Source organism: Centropristis striata, chromosome 13 (genome assembly GCF_030273125.1).
Source record: "Centropristis striata isolate RG_2023a ecotype Rhode Island chromosome 13, C.striata_1.0, whole genome shotgun sequence".
Taxonomy (NCBI): Eukaryota; Metazoa; Chordata; class Actinopteri; order Perciformes; family Serranidae; genus Centropristis; species Centropristis striata.
The window spans coordinates 14,917,826-14,936,638 of record NC_081529.1 but is presented as its reverse complement, the minus strand read 5'-3'; the positions used below and the strand labels follow the sequence as shown (position 1 = coordinate 14,936,638).

The 18,813-nt window shown below is 38.4% G+C and overlaps 1 protein-coding gene across 2 annotated transcripts in view; it reads left to right on the top strand.

Annotated features, from left to right (window-relative positions):
• Nucleotides 1-17,351, top strand: part of LOC131983461 (potassium voltage-gated channel subfamily C member 1-like) — a 95,143-nt gene extending 77,792 nt beyond the window's left edge. Inside the window, exons 5-6 of one of the 2 annotated variants that reach the window (XR_009395470.1) lie at nucleotides 6,597-11,317; nucleotides 13,949-17,351. Coding sequence is in view for 1 of the 2 variants with exons in the window: in XM_059348172.1 (XP_059204155.1) it covers nucleotides 13,949-13,962 (14 nt within the window). In the remaining variant the exon portion in view is untranslated. The remainder of the gene's footprint in view (nucleotides 1-6,596; nucleotides 11,318-13,948) is intronic. The other variant, XM_059348172.1, reaches the window with a different exon arrangement.
• The last annotated feature ends 1,462 nt before the right edge of the window (nucleotides 17,352-18,813 follow it).

The window sequence follows — 18,813 nt, the reverse complement described above, 5'->3', positions numbered from 1 at the left end:
TCAGAGATGTTGATTTTTTTCCCACACATCCATTTTCCTTGTCAAATTCTAATGCATACATCACCCACAATGCAGTTCGACCACAGAGAGGTTAGTTGGAGATTCAGATGTGTTATGTTAGTAGCAGCTAATGTAGTTTCAAGCATCAAGCCAGACGTTACTTAACATTATTTATCATTACAGTATGCTGGGATGCTTTTACCTATTAGGCCATCCTAGTCTAAACTATGTACCTTCCCCTATGTGTTGTATTATATCTGAATACAGAAATCTATGGAAACCTTTCCTGGACCTCAACCCTGAGTCTGTGAAAAGCATGATAAAAACAGAATGTAATGATTTGCAAAAGTTTTGAATACAGTACAAAGACATATTATATTGAGGCGTAAGCACTCCGTTTGTAAATCAATCAGGAAACTAGCTGCTCTTTTAAGTTTATCTTTTCTTTTTTTTTAAGAAATCCAATCCTGACTGTCTCCACAACTGCATTCACTCCAACAAGTTTCATTCACTTGTGACATTTCAAATCCCAGACAGAAATGAAATCAGTGGAAGTTAACCCAGAGGACGGTTAGGGGAAAGAGGGTAATAATTACTGTTTCCTCTGGAATTGCAGGTTTTTGTTTTTTTTAATTATATGTGTCATTCTGTCATAATTAAGACTTGGCATAACGATAGGGGAACTTGGACACATTTATAGTATCTGCTATAGAAAAGATTGTTGTATATTATCTAAATAATTAAAATAAAAATTGAGCAGAACCGATTCTTTAAAACAAATAAATTTGCTTCTTCACTCTCTGAGACAATCACAGTACAGCGCCCCCCTGTGGGAGAACCTACTTTTTACATTCACATTGGGATTTCTCTGTTTTTATTAAGGGCCTGCTAATTTACAGCAGCCCAGTCTGACTGTTGGCTGAACAGAGAATATTTCAGGATTAAGAAATTTAGGATTTAGGATAACTTTTGATTTCCTTAAGTTTTTCTTTGGCTTTTTCAGAGCTTGATTCGTAATATAGAAATTAGCTCTTCACAGATATATTTGTAAGCTGTGAAGTTAAAGTTTACTTTTCAATTGTAAAATATCATTCTCAGTGCTTTGTTATAATTGTTTAGAAAAAAAATCAAAGGGACCCTCCCACAGTTTTACATATGAGTTTCCATTTATACATCATGAGGAGATAACCTTAGGTCAGGATTGAAACATTTTTATTTTTAGAAAGCCTGGATTTCAAACTGGAGACTTGGGGTTTGAAAAAGGTGGACGTTTAAGCATGAATTATGGGAAATGTAGTGTTTCTAGAGTACGACCCATGAAAGGGACTAAAAGTCAGATTAGCTTGCTCTCTGCTGCATCAATTTGGACCATTCTATGTTCAATCTGGCTCTTCTGAGTTCCTCAACTGAATAAAAGTCAAATTCTAAATTAGTGAAGTGTTGTTTTTTTCCAATGATATATGTTAATGTAAAAAAAAAAAAAAAGAATATCAGCCAATATATCTGTATAGAATTTTTGAAACTCTCAATTCTCTGTATCATATTATCATTAACACATCCAGATCAGGGTACAATAAAAATTCATGAGAAATCATATAATTCCCTACTTTTCCACGCCCTGTTCAAGGCAGGATTTGTGTGTCATCATTCTGTATAAAAGGTACAAACACAGAATTGTCCCATTATTAACATGGCAGTGGAGGTAGTAACAGATTTGGTAACAGCCAAATCAACAAATCATGTATAAAAGGGAAACCCAGCATGGCAGGACTGTACACACACGCACAAACAAACACACGTGCGCGTGCACATACACACACACACACACACACACACACACACAGTAACTGCTGCTTTAGGAATGATTGCATGCGATTTAAAATCACACACTGAAGCAGCATTTTTGCTGGCATTATTTGGTAAAAAAAAAAAAAAACAGCAAGGCTGGCATAACATTACAACAGTATTGAGGTTTCTCAGTATAAAATGAAGAAAGGTATAAAGTTAATAAAGTTTCACCACATTCTTTAAGAATGAAATCCAGCCAACATGTTGAAATGTCACCTCACTCTGCCACTTCCTGCTACTTCTAAAAGCCCCCAAATTCCCATCAGCCTCAGCTGTGCTTCTGTTTAGTACTGATTTGCAAATGTTAGCATGCTAACATGCTGAAAGAAGGTGGTGAACTTATTATACCTGCTAGGCATGCTAATGTTAGCATGTAGCACTAGCCCTAAAGCTCCAGAGCTGGCATGGTTGGAGACAAACTTGTTAAATTTTACCCCCTAAACGAAGAGAAACACATATTTGACCTTGGAGAGGGATTTTTTCTTCAGTCTGTCTGTCTGTCTTTCTGTCTAACTGATGGTTTCCCTGTTGTTCTTTCTGGTTGACTGGCTAAAACACCTGGACTCTGAGATCAAAATGTCTTCAGTGAAGGGAACGATTGGTGTGTTAACTTAGAGGGTTGTATGTATTTCTAACAGCGCTCAGCTCCAGATGATTTACCCACCTGAGTTGCTCTGAGTTTCCCCAAAACCATTGAAGTCTGGCTGTGTTTCATGGCCATGGACAGTGTACCACCACCAATGTGTTTTTGGGAATCCCAGAGCAGGTAGTCCAGTGGATGTACGAGTTGTTGTATTCAGATCAAAGTGTTCGTGTACTTCCGCTGGACTAGTGCATCCTCCCGCATATTCACAGTTCATAGTGGTGCTGCAGAGCGCCACCTCTAGGTGTCTAAGGGATATTGTGGCAAATGATAGCTGATTTCCGTAACCAATATTCCTGTTTTGTCCTGTCTCTGTCTGTCTGTCTGTCCATCTGTTTGTCCCTTCGTCCATCTGTCTGTCTGTCTGTCTGTCTTTTTCTAACTTCCTCCTTTGGTCTAAAATATTTTTACTTGGTTTGGGCTGGTTTTGTTTTGAGTTATTTATTTACTCTTTTTTTTCCGACTTTGTTTCATTTACAAATGCTTGTAACTGTAACAAATGGTTTATATTTGCAATTTTCTGATGTGCAATGCTGTCATAACATAAATAAACATATCATACGACATATCACACATTGCATCTTTTATCACATTACGAACACATTCATGCTGACTGTTTCATTTGCTAATATGAATGACACTTCATAACTCACACTCTAACCTTTGCCCTTTTACCTGTGCTTGTCATCTTCATGTAGCCACGGGTTATGAGAAGTCGCGCAGCCTCAATAACATCTCCGGGATGACGGGCGCCCCACTGCGCCTCACCCCCATCACCAACTCCACCTTTGAGCCTTTTGAGCCACCTGGCCTCAGGCGATGCCAATCCCCAATTCCCTCCATCTTGTAGCATAGCTGACAGGGAAACACGAACAGCAAAATGTCAACAACAGCAACTATACGATTTTTTTCCCCCTTTTTTTTCTGGGGAGCATGCAAAGAAACAAAAAGCATCAACATGGCAGTAGTGTCTCATGGACATTTGGTTCATCCTAGCTGCTCTTCCATTACCATTACTAATTTTTCTCTTGATAAAAACAACAAGGAATTAGTTCTTTTAAGCACTAGAGGGCCCTATTTTAAAACTACAGAATAGCTAAACCTTACCGAATAAACCGAGATAGCTGCTTAAGCAAAATGTATTTTAAAATACACAAACACACACTAACACACCTGCCTTACTAACAGGGATAGAGTCCAGGTTAGTTTAGACTGATATGATAGTTGAGTTAGTTTACCTCTAGCTTTCCCTGTGCTACTCCTTGCCTGTATCTTGACACTGCACTTGCACTTCAATGCTTTAAAACTGATGCTTAAAAGTAGCTACGAATAAGAGACTTTTCTAATATTAAGCCTCAGAATGCACATGTTCACACACACACATATAGACACTAACATATAACTGCAGCATGCATGTTTTTACTCATGAGAATCTCCAGAATAAGAACATACGCTATACCTTCAAGTAGAGTAAAAAAACACAAAACCATTTTTTATACTTACAGTCAAAATCATATCTCTGAAAAAGAAAGAAATACCCCAAAACTGTAGCACCTCTGCACCTTTAAAAAAAAAAAAAAAAAAAAAGAAGAAGCCATGTAGGCTGTAAATGTCCAGTTCTTTGTGTTACATTGAGATGAACAATCTCTGATACACAGACTATATGTGCAAACTTAGTTACAATGTTCTTAGTGTGTCCCCTTTAGTACAGGGAGAGAGGAGAGATAAGCTCCATTAGATTCTACAACATGAAAAAGCATCAGCATCCCCTCCTCTTCCTCCTCCAGCTCAGGCGCTACACAGACCCTAAATGTTCTGCTAAAGACAGGAGGAGGGCTTGATGAATATTTTTTTTTATATACCAATGCAGGTTATAGAACAGTGGTTCCCAACCTGGAACCCCTGAGGAGTCACAAGATAGTCGATATATATATATATATATATATATATATATTCATGGAAAAAAATATTAGACCAATTTATTGTTCATTTTAATTCCTGGTACAATTAACTACATTTGTTTGGACAAATATATTGATAACAACAAAAATAGCTCATAAGAGTTTAACTTAAGAGCTGATATCAAGCCATTTTCCATGGTTTTCTTGATAATAACCAAAATCATTATCAAGAAAACCATGGAAAATGGCTTGATATCGGAAATTGAAGAAAACAAGGGTGGTCTAATAACTTTTTTCCATGTCTTTATATTTGAAGCTCCATGGGATGATGATAATGACTGATGCTTGAATTATACATTGTGCTGAATGACCCATGTGAGCCACTATTGTGCAGGTAATTACATCCCCACTCTAGTCATGTTTTTATCCAAATATGGTGCGGATTTTAAGGAAATCTGCAAAAGCAAAGGCAAATCAATGTAGGTTTCCATCCACTAAAGTTGGTTCATTAAGATAAAGAGTTTGTGGAGCAAACATTCAGGTTTGATTCATGTTATCATTTCTTTTTTTTTTTGTTTGCAACCGTTTTGTCCATACACCCAGTTTCCATTCTCAACCAAGCATAAAAAAAAAAGGATATCATTTTTGGATGGAAACATTCTTTCAGCCCAAATAAGGAGCAGGCCTTCATTTTGATCTGTCACATATCCCTGGCAGGACTGTGGCCAGGACTGTAGAAATACAGTTGTTTCTTTAAAGTTGTTTTTTAAGACACCCCGCTTCCACCAATGTATTTTCTATGATTCTGTATTTATTCAGTTGTATACTCTGGAAGTGTAATTTTCCAATGTGAGGATGAGAAAGATTCATAACTCTCCCCTATGTGCTATGAATACAATTCTGGTGTAGAATGAAGAATTTATTAGAAATTGATTTGCCTATAAGCAGTGAGATTTCTATTTATTCTGGAATCAGCCTAATTATCCACTTAGCGTATCTGCAAAATGTAAACGTTCCCAGAATAAACACAGAGGATGTGACCTTTATATATACTAAGGCCTGAAAAGGTTGGGAATCACTTTCAGTGGGGATGCTAGTGGAGCAGAGTTGATATTGGTTGATTACTCAACTCCCTGCAGAGCTTGAGCATGTAAAACATTTTGTAAAATAGGAAAATGCTCTTATAGAAAAATAGAAAAAGCTGTAGGTGCACACATAAACTTTGACATTCAGCCTCACAAAGACCTTTAGTGTAGGCCTCATAGAGCAATAGAGTCTGAACATGAGCACATTACTCCTCACCTGCTCTCCATGCGCTCTCACCTGGACTCCCAGCGAGAGGCTGAGCTGCAAAGTCGGAAGAAAGGGATGATCACTTCTCATTACTTTCTCCTACTTTCATTTTATCATTAACCAAGGTTTAAAGGAACCACCCAAAGAAAGTTTATTTGCTCTCTTTCCAACAGTGAGATAAGGAGATTGAGACCACTCTCATGTCTATGCATCACCACCACCCAGCTCAGCATTAAGACTGGAAGCAGAAGGAACCAGCCAGCCAGTCTGTGTCAAAAATAAAGAAAATTAATAAACACGAGGTATCTTGTCAAAGAGCAATTTGTGGTTTTAGACATTTTAGGTTTTAACTTGCTAAAAGTAAGACAAACAGCCAGGTGCAGTGACTCCCGAGTCCATTTCTACATTCTGTTTCTGTAAAGAATAAACAAACACTTTCGGTTATTGAGCAGAGCCAGGCTAGCCATTTCCTACTGCTTCCAGTCTTTATGCTAAGCTAGGATAACCACATCCTGATGCCAGCTCCTTAAAAAAAAAACACAGCCAGGAGATTGGTTTTCATCTTCTCACAACATTCTCAGTAAAAAAATAAGATTTGCACATTATCCCTTTAAGGTGTTGGCGCATTTGCTGCTCTCTTTATTTAGAAAGTTTGGGACATTGCAGCTCAGCCTGAGTGTGCGAAGCGTGGTTTTCCTCAAGTCTGAGTTCATCCCACCACCACCACCATCACCATCGCCAACAGCGTTACTACTTGCACTGACTCCAGTGTGACTCAGCAGCCAGTGGCAATATTTTTAGTTTTTGGCTTCTCTTTCTCCCCCCTCCCCCCTCCCCCAACTCCCCCCTCTCCCCTTCCTCCTCTTCTATCCGTCCACCTCTTCTTTGTTTCGGCTCCGGCTGCTCAGTAGGAGGCGCTGTGAACGGCTACTGGAGCGACAGTCCGTGGTAGAAGAAGAGTGGACGACAAACAACCACAAGGGAAGAAGAGAGAGAACATGACAACAGAGACAGCGTTTTAAAAAAAACATAGAAATATGCAATGTAGATAAAAGAGACAGCAGTGGTTGGATCTGTGTGTTTCTGTTTAGTTATGTCGTATTTGTGGCTCTCGAGTGTGCACATGGATGTTTGTGTGTGCATGTGTGTGTGCCCAGACCTGCATCTACCTCTGTACTAAGATGCACAAATGTGGGAAAAATACATTTTCCTTTCTTTTTACTTTTGCAAGACCCTAAAGGAAGAAATAATTATTTCAGATTAGATTTGGTTTATTAGTTGTTAATAATCAGTTTTTTTTACATGATGATGTCATCTTTCTGTCAGAGTGTATTTTTTTGTTTTGTTTTTTTGCTTACAAAACTGTTGAGCTGTTGCATTTTCTGATGTTGCAGAAATTTATTTGGTTTCAGGACAACAATGTCAGACATGTTTATAGCTAGGCAGTATTTCTGTGTCCTCATCTCTCACTGTCACCTTCCTTCTCTCTCACCAGAAAGTAGAGAGAGCTTTCAGCCAGCAGGAAATCCTTCTTTTTTGATTTCTATAAGATTCCCAAAAGAAAACTATCTGATCACTTACTGCCCAGTGAACTTTGACTCTGTTTAGTCAAGAATATCCTTAAATGGTTCACTTACATGAAGTTCTGTTTGTCTCTTAACGATTCCTAAGAATTCAGAAACTAATGTTCTCTATCGTCTTGAGACTATCTCTCCATTACATATTTCATATGCACCGGGTAGCTGGAGAGATAGTCTCTCTACTCAGAGAACCACGGTTACAACATAACCGTCCGTTTCTCTGCTCTGAGGTATCTCCTTTCTGCTACTTTTTTTCTTTTTCTTTATTTTTTTACGTTCAAGCTGGTCACGTTGGCAGGTGAGAGCACCAAATGAGGAGACTTTGAGCATATAATTGTCTATTTAGAGGATTCATTTTGGGAAAACTTTTTTTTGTGTGCTTTGTTTGGAGCTATAGCCAGAGAGTAATTTGCCTAGCTTAGTTGTATTTACCTGCCTGGCTCTGTCCCAATGCAAAAAACAATGCATTTGACATGGACAGAAGAGCAATGTAAAATTACATACATGCAATTTATGATTTTAACAATGTACAACTTTTTGTGTACAGAATAATCAAGTGTTCATTAATGAGCTTTAGAGGTGCCGGGGTGCAAGATTTTGGACATTTTTGTCCCTATAGCTGTTTCCCCTTTCTTCTAGTCTAAGCTAAAGTGATTGCCTGTTGGCTCTTGCTCTGCACTGCACAGGCATGACGGTTTTGCAGGATTGTATGTTTCCTGTTTAGCCTCATGTTTCCAGTTTTCCTCAGGAGTCTAGCTGAATCCTGATTTATGTACAAATTAATGATTTAGAGGTTTGAATCCAATGAAATGTCCAAATAATTTCAACCCCCCACTCCTATTCGACACACCAGGCACACACAAACAAACACACACACATAGATGTAAACACACTCCATTCTCTCTACTGAACCTGTCATTTCATCTACTCCTCATGCTCCTGTCCCTTACAAATGTTCACTTGTTGTGAGTGTGTGTCACTTTCCCTAAGGCCACTGCTGATTGGTTGTCATTATGATGTACATATGTATAGTTTGCGTTGTATATGAATCTGCATGGTTTTCCATTGCAAGCAATAAGGATACTGATATGACTAATAATGTGAGGAGGTTTGATAAGATTTTAGTCTAAATCTAATGAATGTGTATATAACATTTAGACTACTAAGAGTGTGTATGGATGTGTGTGTTAAGATGCATACATATGCACTAACAAAGCATGCAGGACAAAAAATGTTCACCTCTTTGAATGCAAGAAGAGGTGGAATGGGCTGACATTATGCATGCCAAAATGCTATGATGCTATTGGTCAGAAGAGACCAAGTTAGGTACTGTAACGGGACCGGGTGGGGGTGGGAAAGTTTATTTTTGCAGGACGGGTAGGGGTTACATTTCTAGTAGGTCTTATATAGCTGCTTTCTTATCAAACTTGAGAGACTTATGATAAGAGAAACATATTAACAATGGTAGCTTATGATTTTTTTCTTCTTTTTTGCTTCTCTTTTCACAGAGAACTGTTCTGAAAGCCCTGCGCTTATCAGATATATGCAAAAAGAAGCAGTAACTGTGAACTAATGCTAAGACATGAAAAAAAAATCCAGCTTCTTCCATCATTGTCTCAACTTCTCTTCTGCAAGAGAGAGGCGAGACCATTCTCCTCCCAAGATGCCTCCTTACCAAAACTTCCCTGTCCATCGTCTCATTCCTCATCCGCTTTTTCATTGTCCGTCTGTCTGTGACTCCATCCTGCCCATGTCATGTTTCATTTCCGTCTGTCCTTTTTATATTCACTTGCATTTAAACTGCAGTGAGTTCAAAAGAAGGATACCTCTGCAATGTGAGAATTCGATGATTCAGTACAAGTTCCCACAAAGGATGAGGATCAGGTCCAGATTAACCTGCCAGGGGGCCTCGGGCAAAACTGAGCTAAGGGCCCCTTTCAGCAAAACTCTCATTCTTTATGTTAGATTGATTCAAACACTGAAAGAAAATTTATTTAAGAATATTCACCACACAAGCATAATGCATTAACGGCCCAGACAAGAACTTTATGATACACTTTCTGACTTCGGATCTGTTGGGAAAATTTTCCAGCGATACTGTCTGTATAGAGAGAAGAGACACTAAATGAAGTGGCTTGTCTATCAGTCTGTTTTTTGCCGTAATGACGTCAGGGTGACCTTTTTCACTTCTTTTGTCCGGTACAACACATTACACCAGGTTTAAACGGACCGCAAAACAAACATTTTAAGTCATGACTCACTGTAAAAGATAGACTTGAAAAACCTCACGTAACTGTAAGGACACAAAAACCATAATACAACACTCTCCCTAAGAACCTACTATACTCAGCTGTTATAAATGTCTCGTCCTCGATTATAAGCTAATGTAACCTTGACTTTTTCAAACATAATCTCTAGTCTTCCAGTATTAACTCCAGAATCAATAGGTGTAAATCAGTTATGCAGTCAAGACAAACTGCTATGACAGGACGCTCAAAAAGGCAAGATCATTGAAGAAATTATTGTTGCGGACATTGCACCCATCCACAGAGGAGATGGCACACTATTTTTGCCGGAAGCATGCTGGGAGCTTAAGGTCATGACCATTTTAGTTTTAGAAGTGCGTTCATGTTAGACAATTTTTACGCCTCACAATCCTCAACTGTGCCAGTGCAGGAAACAGCATGTTTTTTTTTGTTATATAGGCTGCATTCTGTGTGAAAGTGTCATTTAAATGGCCCATTTGTGTGATTTCATGTTTTGAACTTTCACAACACAATGTAGACTTTTTCCAGAACGTTTTTTATGATCTTGACATTTCCAACTGCACTTGAAGGCAGTTCTATGTCACAGAAAACACGTAAGGAGTCTTGTTCTGGAGCTGGTCGCAGGAAACGCGTCATCAAATTCTCCACAGAATTGCTCCAACTGTTGGGGGTAAATACTTGTTTTTGTATTTTTTTTTTACTTTTCTTGAACCAAAGTTGTTTTTAACCAACCAAGGAAGGGATGTTTACTCCCTAGTTATGTATTTTGCCACGGCATTAGTTTTGCTGTTTATCCAAAACAATCTTTACCTACCAGTCACCACATATTTTAAAGCCTCACCTTATCAGTTATTGCCCATAATATTGATCTTTCCCTCGCTTTATGCATAATGTAGGTACCATGTATAGATATTATTAAATTATTAAATATTTTATTATTATAAAACTTATAAAGCATTGGCACCGGATGTTGTCATTGGTTTTGCAGGATCGATTGAGTGATGACGAACCACATTGCAGAGGCACCCTTCAAAATAAAATAAAAAGTAACTTTGTCAAGCTTCTGCCCCTTGTTGCAGATCTCTCTTTTCCATCCATTACAACTCAGGTATCTCTTTCTCAATCTCTCCTTTTGTGCCCCTGTGCTCCTGTTGGCCCTTTTAATCCTCAAACATGTACTGTATGTGTGAAAAAGGTAGACATAAGTAAAAAAAAAAAAAAAAAAAAGTTGAGTTCTCCTCACCTTTCTGTCCCTGTGAATGCCATGTGCTCTGTTTTGTGGCTCTTGCCCCCCTCCTTCAGAAATGCTATTTTGCTTTACTTGTCCAACTGTGCTTCCTGTCTTCTCCTTGTGGTGTTACTTTGTCTTTCCACCCTCTCTCAACAACTTCCCTCTTTCGCTGAGAGCCCCGCCCCCCAACACACCATCCATCTTTCCACCCTGAAGTCTGTCACAGCAAAAACCAAAAAGGAATCACATAAAATTGGAGCACCTTCGTAGAAAGAATGAGAAAAAAAGTTTGGCCAAATACTGGAATTAACCGAGGATGAAGACAGGAACAGACGTTTAAATGGTTGAAAAAGGCTGCAGTGGTATATTGTAGATGGGGAAGAGGGGAAAATGTGCTGTGAAATGATGTGTTCTGAGTGGATTGTCAACCGAGCAACATCAGAGGGAGGAGATGGAGGAGGAAAAGTTTGGGGAAGACAGAAAAGTGTGGTGATGATGATGATGAGGAGGAGGAGGAGGAGGAAAGAAAGAAAGAAGCAAAATCGCTTCTCCATGTAAGAATGTGTACCTCACTGTTGATCCTGTGCACCGTTTTGCTCCTTTGTGTTGTGTTTCCTCACCTGTGTGTGGTTCTGTGTTGATGTGACATTTTGTTTAATGTTCTGTGTTTTCGTGTTGTGTGACACACCTTTTTCTTTTGTGTAGCCTTTGTGTGTACCACACCTGGGTCAAACAGCCTTCACAAACCCCAGCTAATGCTTTTTTTATCCCACAAAGGTGCAAAAGAATCATAGTGCCATTCAGGCTAACACAAAGTGCATCAAAGTTAAATAAATTAGAACTGAACTGACCTGATGCTGGTCTGGATGTTAAAGTGGGATGAAACAAAAAGCTAAAAAATAATTATTTGGCCAAGGTCTGGTCTGTAAATGTGTAGGACACACCAACTGAGATGTTCCACTCTCAGCTTTTGGTCTGGATTTCGGCCCAGTCCTGGTTGGCTACAGTCCTCTGGTTTGAACCTCTTTTGATTTCACTAAGATTTCTCCTGGTCTCATCGGCTTCTTAATAAGCATCCAAAGATTTGTTATGTCAGAGGACTGAACAGCCCCCTGAGGACTTCTGCAGATTGTTTCTGTGTGTGTGAGTTATGGAGACAGAGAGAACTGTTAGTGTGTGTCACATTCAAGCTCTTTGTTCTCGGTGTACCTGCATGTTGGCTGGGCTGGGCGAGCTTTGTAGTGGTGACTTTTCTTTGCTTCAGTGGTGTGTTTGGCCTATATCATTTCCTTGCATTGGTGTACATTATTATACAGCTGCAGTTTTCATTAGAACAAAACCTTTTCATACCGAGCACCACTGAAAGCTAGAGTTTAGGTTCGGAACACTAACGTCTGCCATTGTAAAAGTCTTTCAATTTCTACGTCCTTGCTCCAACCCGAGAGGGTTCTGTTTGGAAAGTTGAGCAGCAGTTATAAAGGATTTCTACAATGGCTAACGATATGAATCATGAAAGAAACTCCCATGGCCTCTTTCCCAACAGCATCTTTATAGTACATGTCCGGTGTGCGCAGTAAGTTAAAACCCAGTAGATAAATTATATGCATCCAGTTATTAGCTTTTTCTGGAACTTTCAACCACATCTCACTGTCTTCATCTTTAGATAGAGTTGCTTATCTGTCAGTGATGAAAGAAGTGCAGTACTCAGGGTTTTTTGGTTTGTTTTTGCTAAATGTACCAATAATTCAAGGTTGCAGAAATGTGCACATACAGTATCAATTGTAAAAAAAAATATATGCAGGAAAATGGCCCTTGACTCGGAGTGATAAAAATCAATAAATTTATATGTTACTACTACTGCATCAAGGAACAGCATTCTACTGTTGTAGTTCTTTGATCCAGTGGTTCCAACCTACATGTAGATTCAGGCCCACAAAAGGGTATCTAAGATATTCTGAGATTATTAATGATGAAGATTAACTTTCCCTCACAAATGTATATTATATTTTGGGGGCTAAACCATCTGAACATCATTTACTGAAGTGTGATATGTTCCAAGAAGAGATACAGATTTGTTTTAATGGGTCATAAAAAATAAAAAAAGTTGGTTTAGTCTTGACGTGGTAAAAAATTCCAGAAAAAAAAAACAACGAACAGACTTTGAGTTAAAATTGTTTGGTCAAACTTAAACTGCATATACGGCCAAAATGTGAAATGTATACAACAAACACATAGTCTTACCCTGTCTTGATGCTTTTGGGAAATAATTTCGGCACAGGAAATGGAAATAAAAGCTGAAATTTTATTTTTCTGTGATGGTGGGTAAAAATTGTCAATTTTTATAATTGTGTCTCGTCAAATCTCTTGATGTGTTGTTTTTCACAGTCATGTGAACAATTGGTATAATCAGATGTGATGTGAACAAAAGATCTGAGTTGGATTGCATCAGCTTTTCATAAATCGACCATTACTTTTAAATCTAAAGTGCCAGTCAGTTGCTCTAGTTAGCTACATAACGTTAGCTTGTCAGTTGCTCTAGTTAGCAACATAATGTTAGCTTGTCAGTTAGTCTAGTTAGCTACATAACGATAGCTTGTCAGTTGGTCTTGTTAGCTACATAACGTTAGCTTGTCAGTTGGTCTAGTTAGCTATATAGCGTTTGCTTGTCAGTTGGTCTGATTAGCTACATAACGTTTGCTTGTCAGTTGGACTAGTTCGCTACATAACAATAACAGGTTTAAATGTCTAGTTAAAACAAATCTCTATGTAAGAACAACCAGTCTTAATAAATACTTAGGCTAGGTTTGGATTTACGAACAGCTGGTGTAACTGGCTCCAAGACTGAGCAACTGAGCATTCTTATGAAACAAATATTACTTTACCCACCATCATTGCACTGACATAGTTTGTGTGAAATGGGTTTGACCTTTATCTGCACCAGACCTGGATGTTACTAAATACATTTAACATATAAGCCTATGAATACTTAAATCAAGTGCTTCCTCTGATATACGTGATGCCTTAACGATGTATTACATAGTGTTCCAAAAGTTCATCATTCAATTGAAATCTGTAATAATTGACCTTTTTCAAACTCTATGCTATGGTCTGGTGCCTAAAGGTCAACAGTCATTAATTTTGAACTTCAAGTCCTCATAAAATTCTCTTTTCTTTTTCCCTTTCAGTGCTGAGTTTCTAAACCCCCCTATCTCTACAAGAAGAGGAAAACAATAAACTTTGAAACCTCTGCTCCTCCATCTCCCCCAACTGGATTCACTGTAGAAAACAGGAGGGAGATAGAGACAAAGAGAAAAAGAAGATGAGCGGTAGAAATCATCACTGACACTGAACATTTCCATCACCTGTGTGACATATTCATACGTAACCTTGTCGACCGTCCCAATGAAGAAAATGGTTGCAATCACATACAAGCTATTTTGAGATGGGGGAGAAAACATTTCCACCTCTACTGAACTGCTTTTCAGAGCAAACCACGACATGGATGCTCCCAGCGTAGCGGCCAGAGGGCCTATGACAGACTTGGAATTGGAAACCATGCAACAAGGACGTCCTCTATTTTAGCTGTGTTGTTGCTTTACTCTTTATTTCAAGAAGCTGAATTCACAACTGTTGATTTCTAGTGGACGTTCCATTTTTTTGGCACTCAAAGCACTATGCAAGGTGGTCCATTGTGATGTCTAACTGCTCTGGCAGAGTCTGATCAAGTATTGGCACTGGGCTGCACAGGCCGGGCTGCCCTGCTTATCCCTGCTGAGCTACAGGACCTTTAACAGCAGGCTGAAATCTATAATCTATATCATACATATCAGAAAACATCAGCCATATCACGTGTATATTTGACATGATCCTGATCATGTATTTATTATCATTTGAATCTTCCAGGAGACAGTTGACATCTTGGGACTTCATGTTCAGCTAAAGTCAGTTTGAATACTGAGATCTCAGCAAATGTTTTCATCCACCTTGTGATGGAACTAACCCAAAGACAGACACACGGATGGACGTACCAGTTGGGGCAAACAGTCGCTCCCAAAGACAAAAAAACTGTCCGGAACATCTGCGGTGAAAGGAAAAGGAGGTGTCACGGAAAACGAAGATGTGGTCGACCTTCTTTCTCTCTTTCTCACTCTCTTTTTCCCTTTCGAGTGTTTACGGTGTCCTGACCGCTCCCCCCTCCCTGCATCGCTGCTGCTCCTCCTCTTTAGCAAAACTGCATGGCATGAATGAAACCAATTAAAACCTGAAGAAAGACAGTCAAAGACACAAAGGATGGATTTAAAAAAAGTGTGTGTGTGTGGGAGGGGGACGCAAGGAGTCCTTGAGAGAGACCCTAGATTTCTTTTCTTTTTTTTCCTACGCAGCAATGTCAATGCAAGGTCATCACCATCATCCAAGCTACTTTTTAACCCCCCAAACTGGCTGCTAATATGTGCAAAACAGCATCTCCTGCAGCAAACTGCTCTCAGAAGACATGATGGATGAGGAGGAGCTCCCTCTCCCTCTGAGGGAGAGAGGAGGAGCAAAGGAGATTCTGCAGACCATACACTCTATACCTCTGGGGATGTGGGGCAAGAAGATAGAGGCTTTTTAAGCAGGTATTCAGCAGGAGCGCGAGAATATCTTCGAGAAACTATTCTAGGGACAAAAAAAAGGCAACGATTGCAAAATTAGAAATGCATTTTTATGACATTGTTTACCAGCATGAATATTCTGCATGACTTCTGCAAGCCATTCTGATCTCCCCCATGAATAACAGGGCTAGAAATTGAGAATTTAAAAGTGAAAATTTAACAAAAAATGTGTTATATGCAACGAATTAAAAAAAAAAAATAGGATTATGTTTTTAAAAAAAGATTTTCTCAATTTTGTTTTTAATGGTAGAATACAAATAATTAAGAAAAAAGGGTTGCAACATCTACCCTGTTTTGTTTTCTCTAAGAAATCTTCGGAGACCCCCCCTCCCATCCCCCCACCCCCTCTTTAAAATCCAAGAAGACTCCTCCCAACTTCTGCAAGTATTTATTCTGCTACTACAAGTTCGTCTACTACTACTTCAATTTCTCACCTGGCTGCTACTCTACTTCTTCTTCCTCCTCTTCTTCTTCTCTTTCTTCTTCCTCTTGTAGCCTTTTACCAGAACCCTTATACACAACTCTCTCCGATGGCAGCTGTGTGTGTCTGTGTCATAAAGTGGACACGGGACTAAAACTGATGTTGAACTGAACTGTGCTGTCCACTCAGAGATGTCATTAATTTCATGTGTTTTAACTGAAAATGTTTGCTGTCCCATTCTTTGGAACTTTTTCTTGACCTTGATATCCAAGACAACACTACATTTTCATGGTTAGAAAGGTCATCTGAAGTCTGGGGTCAAGGATTAGTCAGGAAAAAAAGGTAAAAGTCAAGTTTGTTACCCACACAGTGATCCATGATGGCTGCCTCATCATCCAGAGCTGTGACTCCACTATCCTCCATTTACGTCAAAAGAAAAATTGCTTTTTTAGAGTCTTTTCAGGGTTATTAGATGGGGTTAGGGTTAAAATTATGATTTGTATTCTGCATGTACCACTGAAATACCAACAAATGCACGACTGTAGTCTAGATACTCCAACACCAACATCATACATCCACCATACTTACCTAAGAAAATTTGGAAGCCACCAACACTTGATCAGATTTTTAAGTTTTAACTTTTCAATTATATGAAATGATATCCCCCTACATTACAGCCTGATAACTATTTTTTCGTGATGCAGATCCAAGCACTGAAACATTTTGTTGATATTGTGAGTTGGACAATGTGCAGGATTTTTTTCTTTTCAAGTGAAAATAATCATAATGGATGTGTCACTAAGACTTTATGGTGTACAAAAACCTTCTTGAAATGTTGGCCTGAAAAATCAGAATCAGTCAACATGTGTAGTCAAAGACTGTGCCCTCTTTCCTTCGCTGACGACTTCTGTGGTCTCCATGGCAGTCATGGAACTGACCAAACACAAGGAAAGAGAATATGTGGTTCAGGACATTCAAGGGCTTCTTGGAAACATCTTGCCTGAAACACAAACTGAATAATGTAATTTGCAAATGATTGCTCTAGTATCTTCTCTGTCAGAGAATCAGACTGTCCCATAAGGAATTCTCCTGTGTATTGATGGGGGATAGGGCTGGGTGATTGTAACTCAAAGCCACAAGAAACCATCATCAATCTGTTTTATTTAAAGACTTCCTCATAGTCAAAACCTTCCAACTTTTGAAGCAATTTCATCAGATTCAGATGCTCTTCATCTGCAATCAGAAATCCAAAATACCTCCAAATTACAGAACCAATTTTTTTTCTGGCTCTTGCTAGTGTGCAAGTTAAGGCAACATCAAAAGATATGATATATCGGTATAGCTGTATTCTCTCAACTACATATTCTAAAAATATATTGTTATAACTCATAATACTGATATACTGCCCAGCCCTAGATGGAGGTAATCATTTATTAACCCTATTTGAGTAAGTACAGTTAAATCTCCCATAATGTTCAAATATTAACAAACATTTATGCTTTTTTTCTGCAAAATGGCACAGGAAAAAAATCACTTTCTTCTGGTGTTGCATCAAAGTATAGCTACATTCAAATTTTTATTTATTTATGAACTGAATGGAGTTGTAATATATAACATCCCTTAACTAATAATAGCACCTCTATTGGTGAGCTCAATGAACACAATGTTCAAAACTCTAAAAAAAACACCATATCTTATCAGGATCAAAACTCATACACATGCTGCTGGAGTTCAGTGATAGTGGTAAAACTCACACAAAAGCTCTTAAAAATAAAAGATCCCTATAAGTAAACATCTGTCGAAGTAACCATCAAAGCCATACTATTTTAAATTCAGTGGTAACAAAGTTTCTTTTAAACACTGTGGGCTACAACAGGGTGCTTAAACAGTGAAATAGGTCAGGTCTGTCACTGCTAATGGTGAACCTGGTGAAACGTGTAGGAACAGAAGAGGCACAGATGTATACAGTGTACAGCTTGTTTGTCAGACCAGCATCAATGGATGAACAGCAGTGGTTGGTGGTTCCCCTGGGGTGAGAGGCAGCCATCGTGTCTCTATGTGTTCAAACAGGGTCGGCCAAATCTCAAGATAATCAGAGGATATTATGCAGAAAGGTGGAAATGCCTTTAAAGGTGGCAGAAGCACTTTTGTTGGAATGGTACTCAACAGTTGTATTATTAGGGGGGAAAAAAGAAAAGCTATTGTTTGTGCTAGTACTTTTCATTATTTGTCTTTATCATGCACCTCATGTGAGCATTACTGTTCATTTTTCAAGCCATTGTATTCATTTTAATTGGTCTGCATTATTGTTTGGTTTATGAGACCGTGTGGGCCCAAGAAATGTTTGAAACTTGGGATGGATTATTGATACTGTGTGTGTATATATATATATATATATATATATATATATATACATACATACATACATATATATATATATATATATATATATATATATATATATATATATATATATATATATATATATATATATATATATACACATATATATAGATGCAAAACTACTGCAATGACACTCAAACAAAACAACCCCACTGGGTCTTTCAGGACCCATTTTTGTCTCATAATCCATCCACATGTAAGTTTTTGTGACTGACATACAGTGGGGCCAAATCAAAATATCCCAATTTATTACCTGTTCTCTATTATATAAAACTGTTAAGCTCACAAAAAACAAACAGAATGCAGAAAACAGCTATTTGCAGACGAATACGCACTGTCCTGTTGTCACTGCATTTGCCAAACTCACCAGCCACAGAAGTACATCATTTTGTACTTCACACTTTTCAATAAGGAACCCTCACAAATGTGTCATATGTACTGTGAAGTTTTCAACCATCATCAAATTGCAGAGCTGCTAGGGGACAAAAAATTTTATTAGACAGAACTTGAGACCTATTTCTTTGTAATGATATGAATTCTTGACCATGTAACCCATCTCAAATAATATAATGTT